The sequence below is a fragment of the Thermobia domestica genome, chromosome 13 (assembly GCF_964235325.1).
Source record: "Thermobia domestica chromosome 13, izTheDome1.hap1.1, whole genome shotgun sequence".
Taxonomy (NCBI): domain Eukaryota; kingdom Metazoa; phylum Arthropoda; class Insecta; order Zygentoma; family Lepismatidae; genus Thermobia; species Thermobia domestica.
Window position 1 is genome coordinate 12,477,800 of NC_137466.1, and position 12,279 is coordinate 12,490,078.

The 12,279-nt window shown below is 34.5% G+C and overlaps 1 protein-coding gene across 1 annotated transcript in view; it reads right to left on the reverse strand.

Annotated features, from left to right (window-relative positions):
• Window positions 1-1,871: 1,871 nt before the first annotated feature.
• LOC145669123 (pancreatic triacylglycerol lipase-like) overlaps window positions 1,872-12,279 on the reverse strand; it is a 41,618-nt gene continuing 31,210 nt past the window's right edge. Inside the window, exons 8-9 of the mRNA XM_081737469.1 lie at window positions 5,151-5,358; window positions 1,872-2,106 (exon numbers count right to left, since the gene is read on the reverse strand). Coding sequence (XP_081593595.1) covers window positions 2,018-2,106; window positions 5,151-5,358 — 297 coding nt within the window. The 3' untranslated portion in view covers window positions 1,872-2,017. The remainder of the gene's footprint in view (window positions 2,107-5,150; window positions 5,359-12,279) is intronic.

Sequence of the window (12,279 nt, forward strand, 5' to 3'; positions counted from 1 at the left end):
ATCTGAACCATATGAGTTCCCGCTGGGAATCGAATCTGGGTCTCCACGCAAAAGGCACATACGCTAACCGCTTAGCCACAAAGAAGCTCTCCCAACCTAAAAGTTCATACAAGTTCATACAGAATATCTCGTGATAATGAAACAAGAAAATTTTATGTAGAGTGCCTATTGACTTTTACTTATCCGGCTGACTATGTTTTCGTTAGGTTCAACTGAATATTTCAAAGTTTTAAATAAAATTATCCTTACAATATTTCTAGGATTATGAGGAACTACCAGTAATTCTACTTTTAAGATTAGACAACTCTTATATCAAGTTGATTGTCACTATTTCATGCAATGTTATCACAGTAATTAAAATTACCATTACTGATAAAAAGAGTCTCATCCATGAACAAAGTACTCTGTACAAAGCTTAATACATCCCATTGTTGCATAGACCATTGAATATCTACTTTAGTTGTAAATTTGTTTGAGTCCATTTCTTACACTGATTGTGTATGATAGGTGTGCAATTTCTGATCTCGTAGTAATCACCAAACACTATGCTTCAAAAGCATTCGTGACAAGCAATTTCATGGATGTTTGTTGATGGAGATTTCTCAATACGATTCAAAATCACCCTTTTAAAACTCTGATGTGCAAATAGTCCATCGTCTAACACTGATCTTTTCTTCTTGGCTTAGAAGGTTAACTCTTTCTGTCTCAAGTCCATATCTGAGAGAAGGAATGTTTAGCAATTCAGATGACGTCTGTACAAAAACGTTCTTCTGTGCAACCTCTCTGTATTTAGAGCACTACAACCTGATACAGCATACATTAAATCAATGTGTGGAAGCTGTTTTGAAGTGCAACTTTCCATGCCATTAACACGAAAACACAAATGTAATTGTGTAAACATAACTAGATCACATTTTTTTTTCAATTGCTACCTCTGCCTTATATGAAGAAGCGGTTGTAATAACACTCAACCAAAGACGTGCTGTTATTACAAAACAAATTGAGTAATAATGTAATAAATATTTAATAAATAACTTCAGTATTGTAATTAAGAATTTTGATAATATAATTCAAAATGAAATTTTTTACTCATATACAATAAAAACAATTTTACTATTAGATCCCTTAACGTGTTCAAGACGGCACTGGCGTAGTACTTGAAGTAGGTGGTACCAACGTTAGGTTTCTTCTCTGACAATACAGTTCCCATATCGGTTTGAAGATACTTCAAAAACGTTATATCTGGGATTGTGTTGCTGATATTCATTTAATTTATCTGTGGTGCGTGATGCCAGAAATATGTGACGGAAATCATAGTTTTCTACACCAGGAAACCCTGAAATCTGGAATAAATACCTTTCCCTTGAAACAATTTGAGTAGCTGTTTCATAAGTGCGTTTGTTTATGATTTCGTGCTTGTAGTGTTCACAACCTTCATGTAACAAGGTGTAATGAGATAAAGAGAACTTCAAGTGTTGCACTATTGCATGAGCTGTTCTCTTGAGAGTAAAGAATTTTAGAGGCATTTATGTTAAAAATGTCTAAAATTTAAAAAAAATGTCTAAAAAAATTAAATCGCCATTTTTCCATTTCATTCATCGATCGTTGTTCTTATTTCAACATTTGTACATTGTTTCTGAAATCTGTACTCATATATTACATGAAGAATTTTGATTTCCAAACACCATTAATGATGGACGAGAAAAAATACTTTGAACAATATGAACGGAAGGCGTACCGTTAGTGACTAACATTAATAAATTAGCCACACTAAAATCAATATTTTATAGACCAAGCTAATGTTGAATACAAATACGTTGTTGGAAAACTTATAGGAATTGAAATTAAACTAATTTATTAATAAATTCGTATATTGAGCTTAGATATTTTATACAGTTATAATTGTGACCATTTTGTTATTGTGTGTAAAACAACAAAACGATTTTGATTTATCTATTTTGATATCCCTCCAAAAACTGCTGATATAACAGATGGACGAAACGTGTTATATACGTTCCTAATAGTTATAATTATAGTCGACGACCTGATAAACAACAGTCCTGTTCACACCTCCTGGTTGATTTACGTAGACTTCTCCACCATTACCTGAAGTAAAAAATTGAAATATATATGTATATAACGCTGCATTTTAAAACATGAAATTTGTATAGAAATACTTTATTTGTTTTAGATATTAATTGAATACACCTCATAAAATACCCAGGAATAATCAAATCCAATATTGAGAATTTCTTATAAATTATTAAAATACAAATGTCAAATGTAAAAAAAAAAAAAAAAAAATCCTGTAGCTATTTCGTAATAAAGGGCGAACTCTCAGCCTGTGACTCACAGGTATTCTAATAACAAATTTAGAGTAACATGTTCCTACATTTCTATACCTTACCTCCCTTCTATTCATGCTTCTTGCCTGCTTGTTTCTATTCCGCTGAAAGACTTTCTGGGCTTTAGGATTCTTAGTTTCGGTTGGCGTCTTACAAATGGCCAGTCCGTGAATCTTTATCTAACGTGTACGTGCATCAATACCCACACAATTTTCTTTTGGGTATTCCAATGACCAGTGGATCGTTACAGTTTCTGCATACGAAAGCTCGAAAGGGTATTAAAATTGTAAGAATTGTTTTAAGAAACTCGTTAATATTTTATTGTTTTTATTTGATTTCAGTTATATTCCTTATTTCTGATTTTCATTTGCTTTTAGTTTCTCTTTTTGATTGCGGGCTCACGAGTTACTGTCGACTGAAATTGAAATTCAGTAATATATTAATTCTAATTGAGTACGTCTGCTTCCGGTAATCCTTCAATGAGAGATTGTCTACGGGGTTGTTAGGGGAATAGCACTAGTTCTCGCGATAGCTCAGATAGTGCCGACTTGAGCGCACACATTTTCCAATCTATTATAAATTATAAAAATGTTAATTTACGAGTAAATCTTTATTAAACTTCTCGGTGTTAGACTTTCCGAAAGAAGTCCAAAACAAAAGAGGAAGAGAAAGATACCTCTATGTACAAAGCAAAAGTGGACAAAATAAGTGTTTCAACTCCAGCGTTTTGTTACCTTGTCATTAAACGTTAAATCATAGTTGAAAGCGTCAGTAACGAACCTACATGTTTCAGTGAAACTAAAAGTGTGTCCTCGTTCGCAATTAGCAGTAATTAAGTACGTTGCAGGGCAAATTAAAAATAATTGTAATAAGAAATAGTACACTGGTGGCAGAAATAATAGATGAAAATCAAGGTGAGAAGCTACTTAAAGTAGATTGCATTAGTTCACTTAGCGGTAACGTCTGCAGAATGTTACTTCTGGGATAATTTCATGATCGAATCTGTAGAACTCCATTACTCTGAAAACTAAACTTCAACTCACAGATCATCATGCCCTGCAACTAGTATGGATTAAAAGTAAGAAAGTTGAAAACGTTAGGTGAACTATCCTCAACATAGTCCTTGATTGATTGATTGATTTTGAGTTTCACGTCCCGTTCAGCAGCGAGGCCATATGAGACGTGGATCTACTGATTAACGTGGAATCCGAACCACATGAGCTCCCGCCGGGAATCGAATCCGGGTCTCCAACATAGTCCTTGAGTATTACTTTCAGTTTCTGTACGCTTCAGGGCTTCGGATATTATCAACAGAAAATTCGACCCCACATTCCTCTTCATTGCTTTAAATGTCAACATTTTGGGCAATCCAGCGCGTTATGAATACTGGGACTCCTACTTGTATGAATTATGGCATGGAAGCCACGGTGCACATCTCTTAAACTGCGGACAAACTCACTTCTGTATGCTGTGAGGGTAATCATTCTACTTGGCCTAAGGACTGTGCAGCTTTTCAAACTAAAAAACGTATCTAAGAACTTATAGTTTTCGGAAAAATTTTCGCAATCAATGAGAAAGAGAGATTTGTTTGAGATATCGAAGTGCTGGAAACGGTAAAATCTGTTTGTTTGGTACGTCGATTTCAAACCAAACAAGCAAGTAGGTATGATACTTATGTATTTTCTTTTTAAATAAAGAATTTCAAAAAATTTCAAGCCCTAGAAACTTAGTTCCTATTCATTCGAAATACGTCATAGCATGACTATGGTATCCATAGCTAAGGTACTTTCTATGTTCAATATCCTGTCTATTTTCGTTCTGCTGTGTGTGTATATATGTGTGTTAGAGAGTTCCAAACTTTGTTTGTGATAATATAACATCCTTAGTTTGCATTACTGAATAATGAATGTGATATTTTACCTTTCATTTGGCATTTGTGAAATATGTAAAAATCTGATGTAATGCCATTGGGAAAAATATAACTTTATATTGTGTTGGCAACACTGTTTTGTGTTCCTATTTAATAAATGCGAACACGTCCTCCCCCTCATAGCTGCTTCGTGTAAAGTTTCGCCTTTCTCCTGTTTTGGTTTCTCTGTTATCACGGTTGGACAAATGGTGCACCCTATATATATATATATATATATATATATATATATATATATATATAAGGATTACTGAGCTAAATTCGTTTAATTCGAATGATTACCATATTTCTAAATTGAATATTAAAAATGCTCTTTGATATTATCCTAATACATATTCCATATGTTTCGGAACTTGAGCAACAAACGTAAGAAATTGGATCCTTTTCTATCTTGAGAATCCTTCCTAAGAACCAGATTTATGTTACCTCCAATCCGGTTTCATTATTTATCAAGATAACATGTTTTTGCCTGTCTCGCAAATAGAACGTATAGCCCATGTATTTTCACACCATCAACTTGTTTTGTGCGTCTTAAACATTTTTTCATATCAAATGACTTGTTATTTTGTAATAATCTCGTAGTTTCCTTTCTTTGTTCTATTTAGTTAATCATTCTTTCGAAAACACACATTCGTGCTCAATCTAGGGAGTTAAGTTCCAAATTTAAAAAGCCGGTACAAATATGTAGAACAAATTTCTGGACAGTTCATCACAAGTGAGAATCATTGATGAGTACCGTACAGTGAAAACCAATACATTAGAATTACCTTGTACTAATTTTATGTAATGCTAGCTAATTTTGTTTCGTTTCTTTACTCTTTACAGGATGGAAAGTAATGTGCTCATTATACACTAGCAGAATCTAATTAGTGACTTACCTCCTCCAGCTGGTTGGTTTTGTTGTTGGTTCGCTCGAATAATTTCCAAGTAGGTTTGGTAATTAGCACTCTGGTCATCACAAAATGGAGGTTGGGTCTTAGTCCGTAAATACAGCAAGAGTTGAGTAGACGGTTCTGCAGGATAGTTAGCCGCTCTGTCACCCATTTCAGCACAATCAGTCGTACCATAGCAGCCGTCGCATATTCCCTGCAATTTACATACGTTTTGGACACATGTATTAGATTGTGGAGCGTGAAGTGCCAACTTTATAGGGTGTGTCCTTTGCAAACATAATTAAATTCGATACCAGAACGTAAACCACACAAGAACCAAATCTTTGTTGCATTCCGTTCCTCTTACAATTCAACTGTGCCTTCGCAATCATTACAGTATTGTTTAACTCTCTTACAACCTAAAGGTTAGGTGTAATACCATCGGCCGCATCTAATCTGTGGCATTAATAACAGAAATATTTTCTAATTTTCTGTAATGCACTGAAATACCACTAAAAAAACAAGTTACATATTAGGTGCTAAAATTGAAGAATAAAACGCCCATTAGTATAATAAAATAACACATTTTTCTGGAATTAAGTCTTTAATCTGACAGATTAATTGCCTCCAATGGTATGAGAAATGTGTATTTATTAGTCGTATCATTGAATAAAAAGTTTAGAATAGCAATTAATCCCTCAGAGTATTTCACACAGAAAGGATCACACAGAATATATTGTTAACAAGGTCTGGCACTCAAGGAGTACGATATATTCATAAAAAACTAAGTTTTGGAAAATAATGAGAAGTACATGATCGGGCTCAAGTAATCTTACAAATTAAATGGCACATTGAATTGCAAGAAACAGTAATTCAGTTATCTCCTAGATGATGGTAAAAGAAAAAGCTACAGTGGAGTCAATATCATTCGCGGAAAATCTCTTATTTAGACAACGGGCCGCAGTGACTCAGTGGATTGCCGGTGGATGTAGCCAAGCGGTCTGAGGGATAAGGTTGATGATTTTAGGTGAAACTCATTGGAAGTTCGAGTTCCTTTGAGGAGCAAGGGTGGAATTTTAACTGTCCTCGATGTATCTGTGTTCGTGTCTCGTTCGTGACTAGTAGTCCTGAAATTTGGTACAGAAACAGTTATGGAAATTTGGTACAAAAATGAAACTCGCCATAGAAGATATCTCACGAAGACGTTTTTACCCAAGAATTACATTAGGAATCCTTGATTATTTTCATTTGTTTTCCTTTGTATCTGTTACTTGTATTAATATTTCTTGGGTGGTAATATAATGTCAATCCTATTCTAAATTTTGGTTATTGCCTATTAAGATTTTTGTTAATAGTAAGTCAATAACGTGTCATGCTGCCCTCTGGGTGATGGCTCCAGTATGTGGTCTTTAACCCTGCAATAAGAGCGCGATTACTGTGTCATGGATAATCGCTTGGTTTATTATATTGTCTAGCTTTGTTAATAAACTACCTTTCTTATAGGGAATTGTACTGATAAACTGTTTTAACGTTTTTATACACAATTTGAGAAATAAGTTTATTTTGGACTATATATATATATATATATATATATATATATATATATATATATATATATATATATATACAAAGAAGTCCAATACCATTCATTCTTCAAAAGTAATACACGAAATAAAATGTAAAAGTTATTTGTATTAAGCAATGAATATACTAATCTGGCGTCTGATGAAGCCAAAGAGTTAGTTGGCGAAACTGTAACACGTGTCGAATTTTAATGAAAATATATAGTTTTGCTCAGCAAATGATTAGTTTATATTTAATCTGGCGTATTTTAAAGCTTACTTTCCCGAAAATATGTCAGAATTCTTTTAAAATATGTCTAATTTTACAAAAAATTTAGAAAATACTTTCAGGAAATAAACATATTATCCACAAAACATATTCTATTTCAGCAAAATATCTTTTACGATTTCTTGTTATCAAAGTTTGATTATGATTTTGCATAATTATAAATATGCTATTTACATTCATATATTTTCAATTTTCTGTTTTTCTGTTCATATCTCTCTAAGCATGTTCTGCACACAAGTGATAGAATGGTCAATACACACTTTTCTTCAAGCATTGACCACGCATCGAAAGCATGTTAATAAAGGCACGTATTTCAGTCTCGTCTGTAAGGTTTGAATCACGGTAAAGTACAAATCTCTTTCTGATACTGCCAATGTAAATATTGGTACAATCATTCATATATCTCAAAATGTTTACATCTAAAAGCAGTTCTAGACATTTAAGTTGCGACAATGCAGACCTAGCCTTACCTTTATTTAGGTCCTGAAAAACGAAGGACAATCTTATAAGCACGAGTGCAAATAATACGAGTAAGAGTGTCTTTTTTCCATTTCAAATTGTCTTTTGTCAGATAATAGTTTACTTCACAACTGTCTTTACTAGAACTATCATCAACAGGTGTCAGTGATCCCTGCCGTCCGATATTCTCAATCTGATCTTCTGGATTTTCCCTAACTGTTTCTGTGTCCGAAAAATGCACTTCTTCGGTCTCAAAATGTTCTTCACCATCATTATCGCCATCCACAAAACATTCCTTGTCAGAACTGGCATTTTGCAAACTCATTGACCATCTGATCAACATTAACTATGATGAAAAACTCTTCTACATTTTGGAAAAATAAGCTTCTTTCGATTTTACGTTCGACCTCACACTGAACGAGCAGAATGATAGTTGATAGAAAGGTGCACGGACACCCCTTATGTTAGCATCTCGAACTACTTTGTGGCAAGGAAAACAGAAACGCCGGGCTACAACAGTAGCCCGTGCACGTATTGCAGGATTAAATTCCAATCCGATGTGTCACGCTCGATATCAACGAATCAGGAGTGAAATAATTACAGATGCGTGTTTTTTCTATTCCTGTCAAGCAGAAGTTTTTTCAGTTTCTCGATACTACACATTTGAAAGACATAAGTTATATTCTGTAAACTAGTGGAAACTACTTACTTTACAATTCACATGCACTCATTTCTACTCGACAGCTAGTTAATATGATACTCAACGCCACACACTTCCTTCATCTTCAGTTCCTATGTCACATTACGATAAGTTGTTGCCTTCCTAAATCTGAAGCATTCTCCGAACCATTCAACACGTTTAACATTCATTACATGGGGTTGGTGGCTCACAGAACCTTCCAGGGCCAGTTCTTTTCTGCATACTCGCTGTCCTAGCTGTGAAACAAATTACCCAACGGAACCTAGTCCCACGACTTGGGGCTACTGAACCAGACACTGCTCGAAAACGTTGTTAAACTTATCCTGCAGAAATATGTCTCTTCCACAGAGATAATGTAATGCACTTTTGACCGTAAATATCGTTTTCCATGTTGCTTTTTCACAGTTCAATAGAACACTACCTCTCTTCTCCGCGAATACGCAAACGCTACTTCACATAAATGTGTACCATGTGGAGCATCACTAAGTAAGATATTGTAATACAGCCAGATATTGTATTGTAGGCCGAGGCCATCTCTACCAGTTATGGTATTCATTTTGTTCATTACGTCACAAATCTTCTCGTACAGGATACGGTTTCAACTAGTGTGGAGTGACCTATCCTATATATATCATCCAAAGCAACTTAAATTATATTATTTTATAAGTGTCCCTACTTTACTTTCAACTGTTGAAATAAGTATCCCTTTTGTCAAATCAAGAGTTAATATATTGAATTTCACATATGCGACTTAAGTAAATTCTCACATCTTGCAATTCAAGAAACATAAATTTGAATATTAATAGAAACTACCCCTTCGGAACAACATTTTCGAAGACTCTAAAGCATATTATCGATTATTTTTAATTGAGAGTTTATTTGCAGAATATCACACTTCCAATTTTAAACGAATCCTCATACTTAACAGTTACTGAATAAATATTCGGAAATTTGTATATTATAGATATTGTCTCCCTCTTCACACCCTCCTTGAAAACGCTCGAGCTTATTAAGTTGTTTCAGCTGTTGAACTTTTATTTTCCTACGTTTAGAGATTCCTGAGATATTTTGTTCTTGGCTAAAATGTTTAACCTCTTTTGCCTTATCTTCCTCTTAGGTACTATTTTTTTTTTAAATATGCTATTTTGTCCCTTTTTTCCTTGGCGGAAAAAAAATACTTTCTGTTCAACCTTCATGTTTTTAACCACAGTAGTATGTTGAGGGCATTGATGAATGAGTCGCTTTTACTTCTTTCACATTGTAGTACCCATATGCCTTCACGACAATATACATTGTATCTTTGAACTGTCAAAGAAAGTAATGATAGTTTACATGCGTACTAATAATATTCATAATAACGGGACATAATAATAATAAATATTCAAAATTCCTTCGTATTCCCTTTCTTTTAGACTATAGTTCAAAGTTACTCAATATTACGAATAAATTATTCATGCATCTTTGTGTTTTGTTTCTGTTCAAGACTATCCGTACTTTTCTAAGTAGCCGCTGTAGGACTTTATATACTGCTGAATTTCCCCTGCTCTGTGAAGTGAAATTTTAGACAGTACTCTACTTTCCATTTGTCGTTGTCTGATTGGCTGTTATTCCTTCGGAAACTTATCATACTACTTGTTTCCGTTATTAATAGCGTGTACCTATAATCATATTCACGCGTACATAATCAAAAAGATGGTCATACAAAACACAGTGTATAAGAAAACCTAAGAGTCATACAGATATTCTTTGTAGTGACACGTAATTCTAAGGTTGCGTGTACATTACGTGTAAGAGTTTCGATTTTAAAAAATCGTCTTTCGATCTTGGCAGACTAGTTCTGCAAGTTCAAATGTAATTATATGTTTAGAGTACGCAACTTAATAGCGGAAGATAGATGTTCGATTAATGGTGGAAGCTCATGTGTATGCACGTGTCACAGACGTATATACGAGGCGAATACCAAAAGTTACTTTTGAATGTAATCTCCGTCCACCTCCACACAGATTCACCATTCGCTGTATCTACCTTACGAAAGCATCTGGGAAGTCTTTTTTGAGTGGATGTGTGTTTAAGACCCCGGAAAATGACAGTATCCATTAAAATTCTGGACAAAAGAGTTTCCCCCTTGCAAATTTTGGAAGCGGACAAAGGTCGCTGAGGAATAGTACTTGAATCAGGGTGGATGAGAGAGCACTTTGATCTTCTGTAAAAAGACTTCTCCGTTAGAGGAACCTTACGTTAACTGACCTTCACAGTCTCAGGTGTCTGCTAAATTATTCTAACTGTTCAAAGAGAGAATCCTGTATAGTTAATCCTGTTAACGTTGTGTCCTCCGTGATCAGGGCTTTAATATGAAGAGTGAGGTGTTTATAAAATTGGAAAATGAAATGAAATCTTTAAGTTTTACGTCCCACGGTTATGCCGGTTAGGCTAAAGGAGACGGTGATGATGAGAGATGAGTGAAATGGTGGAATGAAGAAAGTGGGAGGAAACGGGAGAACCCCGAGAAAACCCACGAGCACGGTGTTTGTCCACCACAAAGTTCACTTGGCGGGGGCTGGGATCGAACCCGGGACCCCAAGCACCAGAGGTGAACGCTCTATCACTGAGCCACCGCGCCCCCGTTTATAAAATTGGGTTTGCACACTTTGGCAGTTCTTAAGTTGATCTCCGCTCCCTTTCGTGAATTCCCATACCTACCTCCGAACATTACAATTGCAAAGAGACTACCTTTTTAAGTAGTGATTAATATCTAGATCTTTTTTTCGCAAATGTACAGTGACGTTCATGTGTATTTTCAAGATTGAAAACGAATATATGGCTCCTGCGTTGGCAAATTTGACTCATTCCTTATTAGGCAAATATATTTCATATTCCCTCTCTCTTACCAGTGCAGAAGCTACTTACACCTACCCCTTTTACCCCCTCTATCCAATGCAGAAGCTACATATTCACTGAATCTTGAAAGTACATATGAACGTGAGTGTACAAAATATTTAATGACATCTAGAAATAGTAAAATTTGTGATTTTAGATCAGTTTGAATACATGACGTCTTTCTCAGTTAAATATGTAGCAAATTAACAATTAGTAGAATAAAATTTTGCAAAGTTAAGTCTTAAAATCTAAATTTACATCAGAAATAATTATGTAAGTCTACTCTTGTTGATTATTGGCCAATGGCAAAATGTCATTCTCCTTTCTAGTAGCTACATCTTACTTTCTTCATCACTAAATATACTTCCGAATGGATCTTCTATACTTCAGGAACGCAGGAAAGAAGATACGAGGCAGCAATCTGTCTTGCTAATGGTTTATCAAATAATATTTTATATTGTAGAGAGGTTCCTATTACTGGTAAACGCAGCGTTTTCGTTAGCATATTACCTTTTGGATGTGTACTAAAGTTTCTGTCATTTCCTTGCACTATTAGGAATTGATATTTACAGCGCTTGTGTTAAATCTATCGAAAGTGCTTAAAATAAGCTTGTATCACTACGGTTGGGAAATATGTTTAACATCTCTGACTTGCTGAGAGGTAGAAACATCTGTAAATTGTTTTCAGAAATTATTTTCAGCGGTCAGATCTGGCTGAAGGTGGTATTTTCTTTTCTATTTCTTTATAATAAGTTTTGAAAATATTTGTTATATTTTTTCCTCTTTGGGTTCTTGAAGGAATGTCATTATCTTTCTGAAAGTGCAATGTGTTTATAGAAGCTCGTTTCTGGACAGGAACCACTATAAACAATATATGATGTGCTAGTTTGTATGTCGGAAAAGTGTTTCATTAAGACTGTGATTACTGTTGTCTCAAGCCATCATGTTTGATTTCTGTAACAAATCAATGAGACAAACTATTTAATATGTTACTAATAACTCGAAATTTTGGAAAATAAATGTTTCATGAAGAAGCGTGGAGAGCAACAAAGCAGGATCTTTTTTGTACTGTTCAGTATAAAAGTAGTTAAAAATTTCTTGTTTTTTAAAATACGCATCTATTGAATAAATTCTTCACCTAACACAAAGCTTCTGTTCTATATAGAATAAGAGATGTGAGTATTATATACAACTATTAGTCTCATGTCTCAGGCAGCAAAAAAAAATGCTTCCAATTTTGAACAGAAG